At 40.6% G+C, this 21,390-nt stretch overlaps 2 protein-coding genes across 3 annotated transcripts in view; one reads left to right on the top strand and one right to left on the bottom strand.

Moving 5' to 3' along the window:
- The window catches only part of FAM185A (family with sequence similarity 185 member A), a 42,913-nt gene extending 25,507 nt beyond the window's left edge, over positions 1-17,406 (bottom strand). For both annotated transcript variants that reach the window (XR_015795114.1, XM_007436400.4), the window contains exons 1-5: positions 16,755-17,406; positions 15,938-16,047; positions 14,757-14,849; positions 9,239-9,377; positions 436-477 (exon numbers count right to left, since the gene is read on the bottom strand). Coding sequence is in view for 1 of the 2 variants with exons in the window: in XM_007436400.4 (XP_007436462.1) it covers positions 436-477; positions 9,239-9,377; positions 14,757-14,849; positions 15,938-16,047; positions 16,755-17,202 (832 nt within the window). In the remaining variant the exon portion in view is untranslated. The remainder of the gene's footprint in view (positions 1-435; positions 478-9,238; positions 9,378-14,756; positions 14,850-15,937; positions 16,048-16,754) is intronic.
- Positions 17,407-18,418: 1,012 nt separating this feature from the next.
- CCDC146 (coiled-coil domain containing 146) overlaps positions 18,419-21,390 on the top strand; it is a 77,591-nt gene continuing 74,619 nt past the window's right edge. The window contains exon 1 of the mRNA XM_088134945.1: positions 18,419-18,560. The gene's annotated coding sequence lies outside the window, so the exon portion shown is untranslated. The remainder of the gene's footprint in view (positions 18,561-21,390) is intronic.

Here is a 21,390-nt window from a genome sequence, read left to right as displayed (position 1 = left end):
TTTTTCATCTAGACCAGTATTTGGAGCAGATAGAAAGATTAATGTCACCCACTGTGCTACATCAGAATTCATGGTTTATAAACTTACAATGAGTGGATTCACAGAACACATTAGATCAAAATCAAATAAGCAACAGGGTTGCTTAGCACGAGGTATGAACATACCCATTTCCTGCCAATGGGTTTAACTGCCACCCTGCTATAAAGCTGTGGTGAATTATATTCATTGACAGGAAATTGTGTTGAACTTGTAGTAAAACTGGCCAATGTGGAACTAAAATCCCCACAGACAAACAGTTTAATCCAACCCCATTAAAGAATGTCCAGCGGCTGTTACGGTTGCCCAAACTATCCACCCACACAACCGACACAGCAGTGTTGCCTGATTAAAAGCAAGGACAACATGAACAAGGAGAGTAGAACAACAACAACTTACCAACTGTGATGCTTCCTGTTTTAGTCTCCAAGGTAATATCACCTGCAATGAAATTGTAAGAGCAGTTGGCACCTTAAAATGTGAGTGTCATTTCATACAGTGCAATTCATATGAGAGCATAAGCAAGAAACCAAAGGGGTATAAAATCAGCTATGAATTGAATGAGAGGTTCTTATGTATAGTATGTACACACAAACAGAATTAAACAGTCCATATGACTGGATTTACAGAAATATAGATGAAAATAACAAATAAGGGTTCTCCTGACAGTTTCCCCGCTGGAGGTTAGGGGGACGAGGACCAGATGGCAGGCCTTTTCAATTATGCCTCCTGCCCCAACTTTAAAGCTCTTTATGCCCTGCGATCCATGTAGCCCCTTCCCTTGTGGCACTTTGAAAAGCAGTCAAAACAGCCCTTTTCCAAAGAGCTTTTTAACTCAAATTGATTACTAGAGGGGTTCATTGAGGGAGGCAGGGGGAGTGTTTAGAATTCATATACTGTGCGCTGTTTTATATTTTTAACTCTCTTGTAACCCACCCAGAGTCTTGTAATTGGGGTGGGCTCTAAAACTGTAAATAAAAAACAAATAATGCAGCCACAGAAATCAGCTTTATATTAAAACCAAACGTATCTGAAAGCCTTCAGTTAGAGAAGCACCAGAAATTATTACTTTCTTGTTTGGACTAAAAAACAATTTGGCATTGGGAAAAATTACAGCAATTATAGTGCCATTACAAATAAATGACAAAGATGCATCTTCCAGGCACTGCCAAACTTATTTTCCATACTGTATTGCAGGGATACAGTGCTGTTTTTATCACACCATAGCTTCATTTTATTTTATTAAACTGTTGTTTTTTTGCACTGCTGTTTCCTTGAAGAATAAGAGCCAGTCCGTGGTTTGCTTGGCAGATTCCAGGTAGAATTTGGCTCGAAACTAAACCTGGGGAGAGTGGTGAGAAAGGAAGTGCAAACTAACTCTGGCCCTTCTCAATAAACTTTCCAAAATGTAGTGTTCCTCTGTTGGATAAAGCTCTGCACGTCACAGCAAATCTAATTAGGACCACATGAAGCACACTAATGTATAGCCATTCCATCTAATCAGGGGTATCCATGGGGGGAGAAAGAATAAAAAAAGTCAAGAAGATGGCCACAACCATATGATCAAAACCTTGCCTTTGTTACACACACGATGTGTGTGTTGCACATAAAAAGAGAAGGCGTCAATCTTGTAGTTCTGGCTGTCATCTTGACTTTCTTGACTCCTCTCCCCCATGAATGCCCTTGTGCCTCCTAGAACAAAGCTAATTTAGCACGAAACTCTGCTTGGGGAGAAGCAACTCTGTCCTTCCAGCCCCCAGTTGCTCTCCTGAGTTATGGCCTTGAGAACATTGGAGAAAGGACAGGGAAGAGGCTTGTGATTATATTTATCAATTCAATGGAATATTAATATATCCCAGTTAACATGAATCTTACACAGCATCGAATAAGTGTTGACTTTGGGTTTATTTATTTATTTATTTGGGTTTTGCCTGCCACAATTAGTTGAGTCTTGGAAGGCTATATTCTGTAATTTTGCAATGAAACGACCATGGTACAATCGAAAGTCAATGGTCAATAATTAAAAATAAATATAAAAAAAAAATCCAAAGACATAAATGCTAAGAAGAAAACCGTTTGCGTTTTTCAGCAGGCAGACCAAAGAAAGGTTATAGTTTGGAGTGTAATATCTCATATGCCATTGTGTCCTGAATCTTGTCTTACCAGGAGCCAAGCAATAAACTGGTCAACTCCCTGTTCTGCTTGAATGGACAACCTCAAAATTTCATCTGTCGGCTGCTTAGAGACATAAATGGATTCATGGGAAAGGGGAGACAGACTTCTTACTGAATGTACCCATTTACTTTGTTTGGTCAACCCTACGAATAACCCTAAGTCTGCCTACACATGCAATTCCTTCATGAAATCTGGTAAATAAAGTAGGAAGCCCTCAATTAACTATCATTTTTGTGTTGTTATATATCAATCATGTATAGCTCTGGAACTATTGCTCCAAAAAGCAGCAATCATTCTTATGTTTAAGAAAAACAACTTCATTTGTTATAAATTTTAATTGTATATCTATTTATTGTTTTAATATGTTGTGAGCCGCCCAGAGTCCCCCATTGGGGGGAGATGGGCAGGGACAAGTTAAATAAATAAATAAATAAACAAACAAACAAACAAACAAATAAATAAATAAATTTCATAGCAAATACTTATGTATATTACACTGCTTGGAGCCCTCTCCAGAACATTATGCTCTTCCTAATAGGAACCAATTAACTTTTGCAACCAACTTTAGCCAGTTTCAATTAAAATAAATAATCAACAAACTGGGTAGCAGTAAACTTGTTATAAACTGCAGTTTAATGTTCTGGTTAGTTCCAACCATGTTCACTGATATCTTGATTCATATGAACTGGGAAACAATCGTGAATTGAAGAGTTCCTGGCTGGCTTGCTGATAAACCAGCAGAATCCGGGAGTTGTACTGCAATCAAACTGTCATTCACAGCTTGGCCTACTACATTAAGATTCAGTATTGCTTAACTATAACCCCCAGCATCCCCCAACATCCCTGGGGAGTGCTAGGAGATGCTGGGAGGTATAGTCCAGCAACTTCCAGACTGCCACAGGTTGCTTTTCCCTGAGCTAAAATATTTTGCAAAGTTCCGTATACCAAATGTTTCCTTATGCATATAATAACCTTTTTGCACAAACTAGCTTATTAACATTAATTAAAATATTAGTTCTACCCTTATTTTTGTTTTATCATAGCAACTCCTTATTGCTATTCTTTGCTGTATTGTGATCACTCCCAAACTCTAGCTAAGTTTTATAATTCATTTATTTATTGGATTGCTACTCTTCCTAAGGCATGGTGCTCAAACTGGCTAAAAATAATTAACAAGAGCAAAATAATTGAAAGCACAGATAATAAAACCACATGGCACAAGTATTGGAAATAAAGCAATTATATAATTAGAACCTATTATTTCAATGGCTAAATTAAAAAGAATCTGTTTTACATTCTTATTTTCAAATAAAATTTGCTGTCACTTTTAGTTTATAACTGCAAGGAAAGATAAATGTTTTAGGATCAACAAAGCCTAGCAAAATCAAATCAGCTGAAGCAAACTCAACATGTCATTTTGAAGATGAACTTTTATAAAAATTGTGTGGTCATATAACTGTTCCACCAATAACAGGATATAATGGACTCTATAATTTTCATCCTGTCTTAAATGTAAATACACATTATCTTTTGATTTGCCACTACTGCTGACATCCAGCAAATGCAAAGTTGAGGCAACGGTCATGCATTATTGATTCATCCCTATTTTCTGTTCTTCACGAACAATAATTGGAACCATTTTTTGGCACGTCTACATTTTACTGCTCTGTAAAGATTAAGATATACTGTAAGTCAAAGCTGTCCTTCTCTATGGAAGCCAGCATACTCAAGAGTCTCTTTCTTGAGAAAGCTATTTGTTTACTTTATAGTTTTTGTACTCTGCCTCAATCTGTAGACCCTCAACTGTAGTGATATCTAGGTAGCCAGTTGAAATTTAGCATAATATGATCCTACATATCTCTTACCTATATTGTGTTTTTGCCAGTTAGTTGACTATATGGCAGAGAAGGGGGACTTAGCCATCCAGTTGTTGGTGGTTATACAATTCAAATCACCCTAGTCCATTGGCCACAATCACAGGGTCAGACAGATGCTGGATTCCAAAAGCATCTGAACAGCCAACGCCCACTATTCCTAATGTACAAATTGCTAATCAGCTTACTTGGATTCATCCAAATGGTGCAACTCACTTTACTAAATGGACATAAGTTTGTCATCATAAGCCATGTTTCAAGGAACAAGTTCCACTGAAGTCACCAGAACATCTTTCAACAGCAATGCATTTATGATGGAACTATAAACCTCAAAAGGAATGTTCTTAACTGCACCAGATGAACAGGATGGTTCAAGACTTAGTTCTTTATGCCACAGGGTTTCCAGTCATGATTTTACGACCAAAAAATCCAGTAATTTAAGGTTCCAAAAGATGGATTAAAAAGAAATTAAGCAAGCCTTCCAAATATGTTCCCAAACATGAACACACCAGCTGCAATAAGTTACTGTATATTATCTCTATATTGAAGTTTTTTCATGATAGATTTGCACCACTTTAATTTCCCATGAAACATAAATCATCAACACAGCCTTCTACATGTATGCTCAAAAATAAGTCACATTCAGTTACTCTCAAACATGTGGGAGGTACATCTCAATCTGACGTTTCTAGAACATTGTGTAGCAAAAAGCTCCAGTCAGAATAATGGTATTGAATGTTCAAATTATCAATAAACTGGCTGTAACTCTAGCTTTTTGCTGTACCCTGATATACAAGTATGTGTTTTTACAGGGAGGGTGTGAGAACAGAATACTTTATGTTTGCCTGAAAATATTCAAAACGGCCTTTTATGGACAGCCAAATTTATATACAAACTCGACTGTCTACATTAAAAACCTATCAGTTAAAAATTTTGAATGAGACCCAGTAAACCAACCTCATGGTTCAGCATTGCTATTACACATTCCTTGGACCTTAATTTAAAAAAATAAAGTTGTATTTATTTATTCAAGTCTGTGTGTGTGCCCAGTCCTCCTGGCTCTTTTCTAATAGTTGGCATAACAGCCAGAGTTTAAGCCAGCATCTGTCCATTACAAAAGAAAATGAAATGGTTTTATATGCAGGGATGGGGTGGGGAGAGAAGGAAGAATAAAAACTTCTGAAGAGAAGAGCTGGAAAAAAAATGAGGGATTATTGTAATGCTGAAATTCTGACGATTGATGGATAATCTTACTGTTCAGTACTAACTTCTGCTCTGAATTATACTGACAGTTATCCAAGCCCACAGAAAATCTGCAGACCAGGAGTCTGGATGAGTTACAGCTAGATGGCCTGCACACCCACATCCCAACCACCAATATAGAAAATACGGGATATTCACATCAGTCAGCGCCTTCAAAAGCTAGATGGGAATCCCTGGACCCGGAACACAGGGCACTCTACCAAGAGTGGGATGGAAGCTGGCAGTGGAATGACTGGACTTCTGTCTCAACCATCCCAAACTCCAGGGAAGCACCTCCAACCAAATCACTATATCCCACAAAGCACCCTAATGATAATTTCTACCAAGAATAACGAAGCTACTATTCTCGGCAGTGATTCAGATCCAACTCTCCTGTGTGACAGAGCTTTAATTTCCTTCCCAAACTGACAGTGGGAAAGGGTACATACCAGCATGAGAAGCGCATTGTTTCTGTTGCCAAAATGTTGCTACTCATTACAGCAATGGCCCCTCTGAAGTAGCATTCACACATTGCTCTAGCAATGTGGAAAAAGGACAGATCTTGAAGTCCTTAGCCTGCATCTAGGAATGATCCACACCGTAAACAGCACGCGGCCGATGTCATCCAGCATATTCTTCTGTGTCTGTCTGTTGTGGGTCATTTGGTTTGCGTCTAGTGGATCTTAGTATTGCTAGATCTTCCTCCACACGTTTCAACCAAATTGTCTTTAGAACTGATCGCTGTAATTTCCACCCCATTAGGGTGTGATTTCCAGAGCAATCGATAAGGAGGTTGGCATGAGGCCATGTGGTAGATGTGCCCAAAGCACTGCCTTTGCTTCTGAAGTTCCCCAGCTACCATAGGCTGGTTGCGGCACCATCCTTTACTACATTTTGTATCTTGTCACAGATTGAAATCCCTAATATTCAGCACAGATAGTGCATTTGGAAAACTTCCCAGTTTTTTCCAATCATTCCGAAGAGAGGTCTAAGATTGTGCACCGTGCAGCAGAAAATGGGTTACATTTACAGAACAAAAGGATGTTATTGACTCGGATCTCCCTTACGATAATAACTTATTTATATAGTATTTTATTGGGACTGTTAACTACACACACACACACACACACACACATATATATATATGTGTGTGTGTGTGTGTGTGCGCGTGCACACGCGCATGTTACTTTTAGGCAAAAAGGCTACATTGTATTGATTTAAAGTCATTATTATAAAGATTGCTCTTACAATTGTTTTTAATTTGAATATTAAAAAGTCTCCAGGCTGATCTGAGCTCCCAAAATGTATAACTTTCATAAACATGTCCATACGGTTTTCTTGGCTGGGGAATTCTGGGAGTTGAAGTCTACTCTTCTTAAAGTTGCCAAGGTTGAGGAACCTTGCCTTAAAGATCTTCCATCCAGATACTAATCAGTGACCATGCTTGGCTTCTGAATTCAGACAAGATCAACCAGATACTACCACCTACTAAGTCAGTTTGCAAATAGTTTAGTCCAAGATGTGCCAGAATGTGATGAATTAGAGTTAACAACTAAGGATGCTTTAACTGAAACATGAATGGGACTATTCAAGTTCATTGTAAAAATCAGGCTGGAGTCTGCCATTCATAGCAAGCCATATCTCATCACGCACACAGCCAGAGAGTGACAGCCAGAAATAGGGTGGTAGCTTACTGATTTCAGCCAGGCATTATGAATCCTCTTTTAGGCAAGAGCATAACAGAGATTCACAAAACTGGAACTCCAACCACCTTGGTCCAGGAGGACAAGTGATGCAGCCAACCGGCTAATCTAAGCACATCTTGGTTTGGTCACTACCTGGATGGGAAACTGCCTAGAACCCCCCCGCCCCATATACCTTGAATTCTATGGTGAAAAGTCAGCAGCACATAAGTGGACTACATAGAGATTGCATCAATATTCTGACCATAGAGTCAGTCACAAGTGAAGTGACCCATAGCCCTAGTAGTAAATACAATGGTACCTCGGGATACGAACTTAATCCGTTCCGTGACTCTGGGCGTATCCTGAGTTGGTCGTAACCCGATGCAAATTTCCCCATAGGGTTCAATGTAAATCCGGTTAATCCGTTCCGCCCTCCGAATTTGGTCGCACCCCGAAGCAAATTTTCCCATAAGGTTCAATGTAATTACCGTTAATCTGTTCTGGTGTCCGCGGACCACGCATCAGGGGCAGGAGAACAGCCGGGCGCCGCGCGGCATGGCGGGAAAAAGGCCGGGCGCCGCGCGGTGGGAAAAAGGCCGGGCGCAGCAGGGCGGGAGAACGGCCGGGCGCCGCGCAGCGTGGCAGGAGAACGGCCGGGCGCCATGCGGCGCAGCGGGAAAATGGCCGCGGACCACGTGTCAGGGGCAGAAAAATGGCCACGGACCACGTGTCAGGGCAGAAAAATGGCCGTACCCCGAGGTGGAGTTCGCACATCGAGGTAAATTTTTGCAGCCAGAGCTGGTTGTAACCCGAAAAGTTCGTTAGTAGAGGTGTTCGTATCCCGAGGTACCACTGTAAATGAATAAAAAGTTGCTGGAAACAAGACAACAGCACAGTGCTTTGAAATATTTTGATACATTGCACCTGGTGGTAATTCCATGTGTTCAAGACACTGGATCCCCTTGGAGGTTTTTCAGTAAAATAAGCTGCTTTTGAAATTCAATCGCTTTTCTATTGCCTCTTGTTCATACCTTAACATCAATGCTTTAAGCTCCCCCATACCACGATAGATAGCTGCCTAGTGGAAGTATTGCTAAATCCTGGATAGTCAGATTTTCCTGTCTTTGCTTACATTCTGTTGAATTATTGTACTTTCATACTGTCCCATGAAAGGTCTTTAGACAGAATTCATTCATTTCACGCAACTCTATCTACTCTTTCTTATAGGAGCAACTTTAACCCAGCCTAATTTAGGATGGGTAGCTCTCTTGTTTCTGACCAAAGTAATCGGGAAGGTAAGTGAATATTTTGCCTGGACTTGTGCTACGGTTCACTCAGAATGTTAACCTATGCATATTTACTCAAATGGAAGCCCTACAATGTATGGAAGTTAATCCTTACCCTATAAATCAGAATGACCCATAGGTTGCACTAGAATATGAGGCTGTGGCAGGGGCAGCAACTGTGCGACAGAAGCCCCACTCCCTTTTTGATGCACACGAAAGGAGGGTGGCTTCGAATGTGTGGGTGACATCTTGACTATCTGAGGGACTGCCTCTCCCATCCCTCTAGATTGGATACAGCAGGCTCACTCTGGGTCCCCTCTATTAAGTGTCATCACCTGGTGGGGCCTAGGAAGCAAGCTTTTTCCATAGCTATCCCTACCCTCTGAAACAGCCTTCCCTTGAGATACAGAGGACCCCTACCATCCACGCCTTCAGCTCTGGGTCTTCCCTGAGGTGTTGGGTCAGGATGGGAGGTGAGCCCAGCATGTTTTATGTTTTCTAAGTGGATACTGTTAGAATGCTGAGTCTGAATCCTGTTTTTATCAATTTTGTGTGTGTTAGCCACCTAGGGTTGTTTTATCTAATATAGGCAGCCGATAAATTTTTAAATTAAACATCTAAACTCTTAGGCATAGGCAGTTGTACATACAACTGCAGATTCTGGTAAATGACACCTACATTCTAACTCATTTCAGGATACGTCTCACCTCTCTGAGAAGGTGATCTTATAAAAAGCCCTTTTTATTCATTAATACAATAGTGTTATCTTCAATATCTGACTCAACTTGGAAGCTTCCCAAGGCACTTGAAAGATGGCTGTACTATATTCAGCTTTATAAACATAGGCAGGCACTACACTGGGTACGAAAAAGAATATTTTTCCTTAAAAAGGCATTTGTAAAAGAAGTATTGTTCTAATAGTGTCTTTTTGCCCTCTTACCGTGAACATTCCCTAGTAAAATGTCCCCAGCAACTGAAGTCAGAAACGAGGAATCTGCATACAGATATTCAGCTTTTAGCAAACCGTTTTCACTTGCAATGTTAATAGATGATCCTTGGAGCTTTTCTACGTTCACACTCTATCAAAATAAAAAATAAAAAAATACAGTAAAGTTATATTACAATATTCTGACTCAGTGATAGATAAGCAACAGTTCCTATAACTGTACATTTAATTATAAAGTTCAGGTCCCAGATGTGTGCACCAAGCACACTATATACATTTCAGAAATACACACACACACACACACACACACACACGAGACAGATTCCCAGGCATCTGGAAATAACCTCAAAGTCATGGAAAGGACAGAATGCCTGGAAAACTTTCGGAAGAAGAAGGTACAAACTAATGGGGTAAAAGAATGAAGGCATTAGCACAATCCAAGGCAGCAGGTGTTGCCATGGGAATGAAGTAGGCATTAGATCAGAAGAACTTCAAAAGTTAAATTAGGACTTGTTGGATCAAAGGGTCCCATGCCTGATCTGGTATATCCCTCCTAAAAGACTGAAATTATGACTGAGGAGGCAAAAATGAAGAACTAAGGCAAAAGTGATTTCTCCATTGTTGCTGTATTTTTCTCTACAAAAAAGAAGTTTGGTGGGTAATTTAGGAGAATTTATATCAATAATCCAAGCAGCTTCTGAAATGAGATGTTGATTTCCATGGTATTTTCTTGGCTTTCTCTCCATGCTTCATTCCAGGCAAGGGCCCAGCTCCTGACTTGCTTGATCAACTTCCTGGCGTATTTACCTGTCCTGCAGAACAAGGCTTAAAGCCAAGAAACGATCTGGCGTTTGGTCTTGGCTTATCCCTGGACACCTTGGCAAAATTTCATTCTGCAGAGCTGTTGGAACTGCTGGCAAATTTGCTTTGGCTCAGGCCGAGGAGTCTATCTACTGCCAGTGTGCCAACACCATAAATATATAAAATGCCTAAATGTTGCTGAAATATGGTGACTGTGGAAAAGCAAAGGAACTAGGAATATATCAGTGAGAAGCATGGAATCATTTCAGACTGGTGCATATATAGTATAGGGGTTTTGCTAAAACGCATTTGTGATGGAAGGCTGCTTGGTGAAGAGCATTAGTATAAAATTCAAGCAAGCCTCCTCACAGATAGATATGAAGGGACAGATTTAGCAGATACATTTTTTAAAAGTACAGAAGATCACTGCAGTGACAGCATTAATAGATTTCTTGGTAGCATTGCGGAAATTATTTGCCATTGTCTACTGAAGTGTTTTTGATGCTCTAGTCTAGCCAACAATCCAAGAACTCCCAGATGGTTCCCCCATCCAAGTACTAACCAGGGCTGACACTGTTTAGCTTCCAAAAACAACAAAGGTCATGTTACCACTGCCACCTGCTGAGGCAGATAGGGCAAATCACAAGAAAATTAAATCAGAAGTTGTTCAACCAACTTAATTTACTACAACCAAGAGCGATTCCAAAACAAGGAATGTAATATGTACTTATATTCTTGTAAATGTGTACTACATGCTGCTTATTCCAAACTGATTTAGGATGCAATCAAACATTCAGTATGCTTTTAATTTTCCAGCTCATATTTTTTTTGTGGGCTATGTCTGACTGATTTACAGCTTTGTAACATCTGCTCTGACATTTTTAGCCCTGTTTTAAACAAAAACAAACTTAAAAATGGGAGTGGTTGACATGTAACATTTTCTGCTGATTGGTTATAGACACATTACACCTTTTATAGAACGACAGTTAATTCCTTGATCCATTGTTAGGCATGACCCCGGCATTAATTTGATCCATATTTTTCTATGGTAACATGAATGAATCAATCACATGGTTTAGTCACTAGCACTGAAAAATCACTTGTTTAAATATAAGAGTTTACTTGGTTAGTTTTGCACATACCAGAAGAAAATATGATTGACTGGAAAAATTTGATCATGGGAAATGTCACCTTCCCTAATGGATATTTAAGCTGGCCTTTCTTTGCAGGAAAGTGAAAGGATGGTTGCTATTAGAATCTGCCTGAAGACTTAGATTTGTCTAATTTTATTTGTTGCATTTAAATCTAAAATACTTTGTACAATAATTGAATTAATCAGGAACTTTCTCTCTTTCTCCCTCGGTCTTTTAGGAATCTGCTCTAGCAACTAAAGTCAGAAGTGTCCAATTTTAGCATCAGGAGAGCTATAATGCAGAGCTATAAACCTTCATCAAGTCTTGGTTTACACTGGAAATGCTGAGAGAGTCTTAACTACATAATGATGATTCTAACTGATGGAACAAAATTGTCATAAAGACTCCCCAGGGCAAGCAAAATGCAGGTTGTTAACAGAAACTGGTCTTTGAGAAAGCCAGCCAAATTTCTTACTCCAACGAAGCTGGCTGCCCTGCTATTGTACTTGGAAGATAAATCTGAGAATACATTGGATTGATGCCCAATTCTATAGCTATAAAACCTTATTAATAATTCTACTGATTGCAATATAAAGAGTGCTGATAGGAACGCACAAAGAAAACAAAAGTTATGTGATCAAGACATCAGTATAAGATATATGATATTATATGTTATGCTAGTATGAACGCTATTTTAAAAGTTCCACATGGTTCATTTGCAATTTTATTTCTTCTTTAAAACATTGGAAGGAATCCCTAGCATACTATCAGATTGAACCCATGTGTTATCCTAGAATATGGGGCTGTGGCATCCGGGAGCGGGGGGGGGCTAATAAAAGCCAAGATGGCAGCCCCAACAGTATGATTGAAGCTCTGTTCTTTCTATGATGCACATAAAAGGGGTGGGGCTTCAAATGGGTGGCTGTGACTGGCATCAAACCTTTTTTTTAACCCTTCCCTGCATATACCCTTGGGCTGATACCCAAAAGGACAGCTCTTCTTCTTTGTATTGTAATGTTGCCCAGCAAGCCATCCTCTATAGCAACTCTAAGATGTGTGGACTTCAACTCCCAGAATTCCCTAGCCAGCTAGAATTCTGGGAGTTGAAGTCCACACATCTAGCAAGGTTGAGAAACACTGATTTATAGTAAACTATTCCTTCCACGGATCTCATCGTGATACAATTGGTTCCCAGGGGTGAAGACAGGGAATGGCTTGAGTAAGCATGCATTAACATACAGAGAAAAACACTGGGTGATAGACCCAAGTTGAATGTAATATCTAACAACCCACAAACCATTTCTGGACTATAATTACCCATATGGCACCTCTCTCTGGATGTCCAGGAATGCTGTAAAGACTGATGTTTCCTACTGCTCTTTAATTGTTAAGATCATTATTGAGGAAGGACACCAAGGAAATACTTTTCATTGATTTTGTTTTAACTGCATGCATTACGGCTTGGTGAATACTAAAACTATATTTTAAACCACCAGAGTTCTATTGTGGTCTATAAATACATTAATTACATTTATAGACTTGCATATTAACTGCTGCTATTTGCGCTGGCATTTGGATGTTGGGGGTGTCTGTCAGCCCAAAGACCTCTCTTTTATTGCCTGCTAATCTCCCAACACGGATGAGTTTACTTTTCTTTTGTGGGTTGTAATTAAAAGAGAGAATCCATGGAAACCTGGCACATGCTGCAAATTCTTCAGAATCGGCCTTATTTCTAAAAATAAGACTTCATAGGCATTCCTATAAAGTAAAAATGGGAATGGGGGGGGTGGGTGGCCCTAGCCCAAGGCTTTATTTTGGAAATGTGCTGAGCTGTATTGACAACAGCTGGGGTTTAGGTTAGAATAAATTAAGAAATAAAGAACACGGTGGTGGAAAGGAGAAGCCCTGTCAGTTGGCCGTCCGTGAAGTGGCCGGTTCTATCACAGCTGCCCCTTCATCACTGTGCAAACATTTTCACGGTGGCCATTTTGTAAGAGCCAGGCTTGAACAAAAGGGCATATTTATAATGAACTATCTTCTACTCTTCAACCACAGGGCACACCGAGCTTCCTCTCCACTCTCAAATGGCCACACAGCTTCAGCTGTAGGCCGCTCTTGAGATGGAAGTGAAAAGATCTCCTTTCTCCTGGGACAGCACACGAAAACAAAATGTCACATTTTCACAAGGCAAAGCAGGGTCCTTACTGCTAGAGAGGACTTGGCAGGCTGTCAGTAGAGGGGTGATCTCAGGTGTGAAAAAAATGAGGCAGGGTAGAGAGGGAAACAACCTCCCAATTTTAGTTTTCTGGCCTGTTTCGCAGCAACTGGAAGCACTAAAACATGGCAGCCAGCCCACAGACAAAATCATTCCAGATCATGGGCTGTCAGAACACAAAGGTGAGTGAACTGACCGGGTTGGGCGAACGGTTCCAAGCATTTTTTTTTCCAAAAAAGACTCTTGAGATACGTTTTCTTTAACAACGGAAGGGTTATCTGAAAATAATGTACTGGAACCCAATTCATTTGTGCAGCTCATTCTTCTCTTTATTCTTTTTTTTTAAACAGTTTCCACACCTCTCAACTGCATTGTGCATTTTCCTAAGATCTTTATAGTTTCTAAAATAACCCCATTTATTAATACCATTTAAAATCTTCATTTCATCAAAGCCTTTTTTACAAATGGCTGTTCCTATTTTTTTAATTACATTGCACAACGCTAAACTCTTCTTCTGCCATATATTAAGCACAGTCAAAGGCAACAGAAATGCAATTTTCTATTTTTTTTTCAGCCTGGCTGAGATAAGCCAAATGAGGTTATATAATATCTTTATGCCCTTCCATTTCACTTTAAAATTATCCTCAGAGAAGCTTCTGGAATTTGTATTCCTACAAACAAGAAACTAACCATGCTTGTCATGGTATTTTCTTCCTCTGGATTTTAAATGGATGGGAAAATATAGATGCCAACTTATGAGATAATTCTTACCCTATAGCGTGGCAAAAGTCAGGATCACTCAACAGAAATTGACAAGAAAATTTCCATATTCATACTACTGAAAGAGAAATCCAACAAGCTAAAGATGCCATCTTCTGGAAAATATATGGCACCTCTCTCCATTTCTCAGAAAAGAAATTTTCAACAGCTTTTCATACGCCTGAATGTATAGTACAATATTGTGAGATGATCATTACCCTAGAAAAATACAGCAATCTTAAAATCTACTATATGAACTTTGCCAATGCATTCTATTAAGAACTACAGCCCAGATCAGCTTATTTAAGGCTGGACAATTGAAATTAAAAAATGGGCTGACAACTGCTATGTTTAGTTTTCATGTACCATATACAAAATAAAAAATGATTTTTTGTAAAGAATGCAATCTTGAGTTAAGCAACATTAGAATATGCAGATAAGCATTGAATTGTATTTTCTGAAAAAATACCTACCGAAGCACAGCAAGAATTAACAGTGGATGCAAGTACAAAAATAAAATAATTCTTCTCATATATGATATAAAAATATATACCTTTTAGTGTAATTTAATTTACCTTATGCTACCCCAATGGCTCTCACTTACACTTTCTTGTGACACATGAATATCAGTGTTTCCTTGAAGAGTTTCCAAGCAGACAACTTTCCCTCCTTTTGCCCGAATATCAATTTTCTGACTCTGAAAGAAAACTGCATAGATGTTAAAAAGGTTTACTTTCTTTTTCTTCAAAGATTCATTACTCAGTTACGGCGGATTCTAACTTTCAAATCTGATTCTCCTTATATCTCTCAGCAACTTTTCTGGAAAATGAACAGCTGTATGAAAGGCAAAGAACACTTTTTCAATTACCTCTGTGGCATACTCTAATAACGTTGAATTACTGCCCCTTACGTAGCTCTTAAAGGTGAAAGAGATCTACAGTGCTAGGAATTTCAGAAGATCGGACCTCTTTAAGTCAGCAAAAAACTTATAAAATCTGTATGTCTAAAGAGCTATGAAGTGTCAGCTAAACAGATTAGCATTCTGAGACGGAATAAAAGGGAAGCCTCTGATTTTCTGACAAGGATATATAAATAAGCAATTAGTTGGTTAACTTGTCAATCCTATTCACAACTGTTCAGAAGTAAAATCCATTGGATTCAGTGCTACCCATTTCAGAGAAATGTGCACAGGATTTCAGCTCAGCAACGTGGGCCAGCGGCATGATTGGAAGAATTTAAAGTCTAGCCAAAGAACGCTTCTGGAGATGTTTATAATTCCATCCATGAGCACCAAAGAAAACAGGTACAAGGCATCAATATTTATTTATTTATTTATTTATTTATTTATTTATTTATTTATTTAATTGGATTTCTCCGCCGCCCATCTCACCCACAATAGGGGACTCTGGGCAACTTACAAAAAACATTAAAACTATAAATACATCTAAAACACATAAAACATCCAAAATTTAAAACAATACTAAAGAAAGGAAGATCCAAGCAGATGGCAAATCAAGCTGCGGAGAGCGGGCCACTATGGGGCTAGCCATCTCCCTGCTTGAAGTATTCCCTCCCCACCCCAGGCCAAGTGGCAGAACCAGGTCTTCAAGGCCCTTTGGAAGGCCAGGAGTGAGGGGGCCAATATACTGGATGTAAAATCATCAACTATTGCATGTGCAAGAATTAATACTCAGATAAAGGTCATTTATGATGCTGAAGATGATGTGTAATTCTTAAAAGAAAGCAAAGAAAGGCCATGATGGGAGACCATCTTGGTATTGGTACCTTTATTGACCGCAGTACGCTAGTTCCCTTCTCTGTTTCTACTTTGCAGCTCGCACATTCCATTTGTTCAATCTTCACAGAGCCATTTCCTGATGTCTTGACATCCAAGTCTAAAAGCAATTTGAAAAAGTGACAATGAATGGAGATGAATGGAAATGAGAACAGTCTAAAGTTTGATTTCATTAAGTCAGCAATGAAACACAGAGATAAAGGAAGTAATATCCTGCTCACAAAGCATATATGAATTCTGTAAGTAAACCTTCCATCTGATTTGTTCTAGATGTACTGGGTGACAATTCTTTTAATATGGCTAGGAATTCTTGCAGTTACGGTCAAACAGCCCTGGAAGACTCTGGTTCATAGAGACGTACTCTAACCAATACAAACCGTATATTGTTTTTTTTTTTTTAAAGGAGACTTTCCTTGGTTTGGCTAGCAGTTAAAAAGAACAGTTGCCTTTAGATCAAATTGATTCTTGGTGGCTTACGTGCACACATCCATGAAGTTTTCTTGGTTTGGTACGAAACCGATTTGCCACTGCCTTCTTCCTAACTGGCTACAATGTTAAGGTTTTGGAAAATCTTTCTGATTCCGTCAAGGCCTCTCACTGAGCAGTCGGCACAGCAGAGCAATGCTTGTGATGGACAGTGGAGAGAATGGAAGACGGTGAAGACATCCAGCTGGGAAGAAGATGAATGGCTCCACTGAAAGAAAAGTTCACATCTGCAAATGCACCGGACATACGAATTATGGCACTAGAAGCAGCAGCTCGGCCTCGCCGACGCATTCCATCCTTCCATCCACCTTCGGTACCTACCATATTTTATGGGAATCCTCACATCCAGAGAAGCTGTGTTGTCCATGCCATCGGAGACGATCGTCACCTCCTTCTGGGCCTCGTCGTAGTTCACAAGCAAGGGCCGATCTGAGGCAGGCTGGGGAACGGAGCGCCTCCCCCTGAGTGCCACAAGAACCCTGTCAGAATCAGGGTACTTATGTGGGTCCAGGGGGCCCACCGTGAGGTGGCAAGGCAGACACGCCTTCAGCAGGCCGAAGGGGCTGACGACCAAGGCCCACTCTTTGAGAAGCGCGTCCTCCTCTTCAGGGCCAGCCGGACCCAGGTGTGGACTGCCAGGGCTGCTCATGAACCGGCCCGCTTGAGGGGGGCCGCCGACGCAGGGCCTTCGCCCCTTCAGCAAACCACGACTGCTCCTCGCTACCACCTTCCCCGCCAGGCAGCACCATCCTGGCAACGTGCGAAGCATAATGTTGCTGAGTCCTTCTTCGGCGGGGTTTTTTTGCTAAGACCCCATCCTAGAACAGACACTGACAGAGCCTTCCGTTCCCCAGTTTCTGCAGCTGGATTAGGAGCCCCTCACGAGTCCATTCCGTGCGTTTCCCCCCAAAACGTACGTAGCATCAAACCGGAGAGCGGCACGGGAACGGATTGGCCGCTGCAGTATCATGCCGCCCGGATATGTCAAACCTGAAGCGGTGGCTGCTGGGAATTGAGGTTTTCTGTCCGCGCAGACACGCAGCCAGCTGTGACATTTCAACTACAAGTCCCGGAATGCAAGTCGTGCTCTGAGACTTCACCAATGGGCGGCTGAGGAAGGCGGATGGAGCGGCTGACGGAACCGTGCGTTGCGCAATCGGAAGGGGCGGGATCCGTAACCATGAGGAAAAGGGCGGAGAAGTGGTCTCCTTGGGAACGGATGACGCTAACGGGCGAGTTGGTTGCTAGGCTACTCGAGACTCCAGCAGCGGAGAAGGGTCCTGGGAAAGAGTAACGCGAGTCAGAAAGGGTAGTCCCGCCGGTAAGATGAACTGGTTTAGACTCAGCTGGATCCCGCGCCGTACAAAGCGGTTTTTGCAGCTCAGAACTCTTGGCGGAGAGCTGCACCTCCGGATTCAGGAATAGAGCTTCTTTCAGAAAGTCCCGCTCCTGCTTATGCCTGGCTTGGTCACGCCTCATTATTGGATGGGAGACCACCAGGAAATCCCAGGGGTGTCAGCTTGACTGGGCAGAAGGGGGGGGGAAAAAGGAAGCAGGGAGTAGCAAACTGCTTCTCTACTATTGTCAAAAAACCATATGAATGTATTAATGAAGAAAGTGGAGCCAGGGTGTAGGTGGTGCAGCATGAATGGAGAGACTCAGGTTCTAGTCCGTCCTTAGCCAGGTGCCTTCATGACCCATCACTCTCTGGCAGCCCAAGCTACCTCACGGGGAAGTTGTGGTGGGGGGTAAGCAGGAGGGTGGGCTATGCGCACCACTCTGAACTCTTGAACAAAAGGTGGGATATAAATCAAATAAGTGAATATTGATGTCCTCAGAGGCCGAGCGTGTCTCAAAATAGACTGTATCTTAGCGGGTTTAAGGTGTCTGCCTCCCTGCACATATTCATGTACAAGTGTGATTTGCATCCCAGCTGCTTAGGTAGACTCATGGAACATCTGGAGAGTTGGTGAAAGTGGTGGCGTTTGGTCTTCGTTGTTCTTCGTGGTCTCTTCGTGACCCCATGAACCATATCACGCCAGGCCTTCCTGTCCTTCACTGCCTCCCGGAGCTTGCTCAGTTATTGCTCAACTAGGAATTTGGAACTGACTGCCACAGAGAACTATGGTAAATGACAGCCCCTTGCCAGCCTTGGCTATGCTTGAATTAAGATCAGGCCTGGCTGGTACTCGGTTTGGAAAATTAGATGACACAGGGCAAAATGGGAAGTTGAAAAACTCCTCTCCCCCCAAAAAAGGCAGTGGAAAAATCACTAGCCTGTTATTGCCAGGAAAGCTGCATGGATGCACTGACAAAGTAATCAATCAAGTAAATCCAATTTTTATTTACTACCATGACAATAAAGAAAATATGGGTAGATGCTATATCAAATATGCATCAATTGAAGCATGATGTGTGAGCCAGGCCAATGAATGGTGGGGAAATGTAACAAACAATTTGTGGTGTAAATTGTTTGTAAAGCTCCTGTAATTTCTGTAAACATTTAGTGACAGTTTTCTTCTAATCAAAAGAATGGTTATGCAAGCTACATATCTAATGCTGCAGAGAAATTTGAATATGGAATAGCAAGTGCTTGATCTCTGGTGGGAAGTGAAAGATAAAGGCAAAATTTGCCAAACATGTTTGATGGTCAGACTCCTTGTTTAACCCAAGATACAGATTACTACAGCTGTCATGCTCCAGTGTGTACATGGAAGTAGAAAGGTTTATAACAACATCCTTTCTTCTTTCCAAAAGAAATTTACAGCTCTTTTGAGGTACTTACAGATTAGCTTTATGTGTGAAACTGAATATCCTGTATTTTACAACTACTTTTAGCATTTTCTCTATGAAAAAAATGGTTAAGAAAGCAAGCCTGAAATAGCTGCACAGTAGCATACAATTGATAGTATTACGTGCTCTTTCTCTGAAGAATCTTCATCTATGCTTGCTTTCAAAAATAATTTTTAAGCATTTCTAATAGGATGTGCAAAGGATCTGGTTTCAAAGGGCAAAATGTTATTGGGACCGCATGTGGGGATGCATCCTTTGGAAACTCCTTAAACTAAACCATATTTCCTTGAGACTCTGCATCAACTGTGCAGGGCACCTGGGTGACCCTTAAAAAAGACACAGGTGTTTTAAAGTGTTCCCAACAGAGGCTACCTGCCCACCCATGTGTGCTCTTAACATCCATTCTTAACATCCATTTGAACTCGTCTGCACAGCTCTCATTTCCCCCTTTCCCCAGTAATATATCAGTTCTGCAGTTCAAATGCACCTCTTCAATAGCTAGTGTCTCTGTATAATGTGAACTAATCAATTTACTTTTTTTTAATTTTGCAAGGGCTTGTTTTCAAACTTATATTACATTCTTTCTATATGTGTGGGCCACATTTCCTGACACCAATAAAAGAGAATATATGTAGCTCAGGGTTGAACTGTGGAGTCCTTGGGGTTCTCTGAGCTTGCTTGTTTTCTTGCAAACATTTCATTACCTGGCTAGGTAACATCTTCAGTGCTAGAATGGGGTGGGGTTTGCTCTCTGTTTATATACTGAGGCATGCCCTGCCAGTGTTGATGGCAGTGTAGTTTTTTTTCTTGGTAGTTCCTTGATTAGGGTATTGTTTACTGCTTGATTGTTTGTCTGGTGTTAATCTTGGTGTTAATCTCTGCTTATCTGGGGGATGATTGCTGGCGAGGAGATGTTCTCTTTTTGTTTCCTTTTTATTGTCTCTTTTGAATAGTGTGTAGATGTTGTTTATCTCTATGTGCCTGTTAATGGCTGCCTTGTCTGAATACCAAGCTTCCAGGAATTCCCTCGCATTTTTGGATTTAGCTTGGTCTAAGATGCTCACAGTTTCCCAGTTGAAACTATGGTTAAGTCTGTCCGCGTGTTGTGAGATTAAGGAGTTTTCATCATGTCTTTTGACTGCTAGTTGGTGTTCATGGATGTGCTCTGCTAGCCTTCTGCCTGTCTGTCCTACATAATGCTTGTTACAGTCCTTACACTGTATGTTGTAGATGACTCCTGTTTTTTCTTCTTGGGCTACTGGGTCTTTTGGTTTACTTAAGATGTCGTGGAGGGCTTTAGTTGGTTTGTGTGCTACAGAGATGTCATGTGGTTGTAATGATCTGTTGGTTGTTTCTGAGATGTTTCTGATGTATGGCAGTGTTATCCTTTTCATAGCTTGTGTTGGTTGTGTTGTAGTAGGTTGAGTGATCAGGCACTTTTTGATAAACTCAAGTGGATATCCATTTTGCTGGAAGATGTATAGGGTTCCTGATAGTTATTGCTGTAATACATCTTTATGCCATCAGATGGCAGTACTACCCACCCAGTACATTGCAATTACATTTTTCTGGGTTAATATTGTGATAGTGGTAGGAAATTCCTTTGGTTTGCATTTTAATATAATGTTTTCACTTGCTGAACCAATACAAGCTGGATATAATTATCTTTAAAAAAAATTGCATTACATACTTTTTGATATAACAGTGCAGACATTACAGGAAATTGTATGCACATTTTTAAAAATTAAGTGTGTGTGAATCTTCATTTAAAAATCAATATTTATTTGCATTCCGATAGAAAAACTGGGATGGAATAAACATTTGCTTGCCAAAAAAATTAGAGACGTTGAAACATAACTCAGTAAAGGCTTGTACTTATGTAGAATATCAACTTGAAGCATGTTTTGAAAAAAAATATGTTGAATTAGATGCAAACCAGATACAGACATGGTGTATCTAGTTAAATCATGAGTTGCTTAATTATGGTTTGTTGAATAGCTGAACCTTCCTTAGCAGGGCTGGCTTGGGATCTCGTGGCTTCCATGACAACCATGGGACTGCTACATATTGTCATCAGACCAACACATAGAGCGGAATATACCCTCAATTTGTTTTTTACCTTGAACCAAGAGAGAGGTAGCTTGGATATGGTTATGATGTGGTT

The sequence above is a fragment of the Python bivittatus genome, unplaced genomic scaffold (genome assembly GCF_059951505.1).
Source record: "Python bivittatus isolate LINGU-HERP-01145 unplaced genomic scaffold, Pbiv_v1 ctg000120_np1212, whole genome shotgun sequence".
Classification (NCBI taxonomy): domain Eukaryota; kingdom Metazoa; phylum Chordata; class Lepidosauria; order Squamata; family Pythonidae; genus Python; species Python bivittatus.
This window is presented reverse-complemented; position numbering and strand designations above follow the sequence as displayed.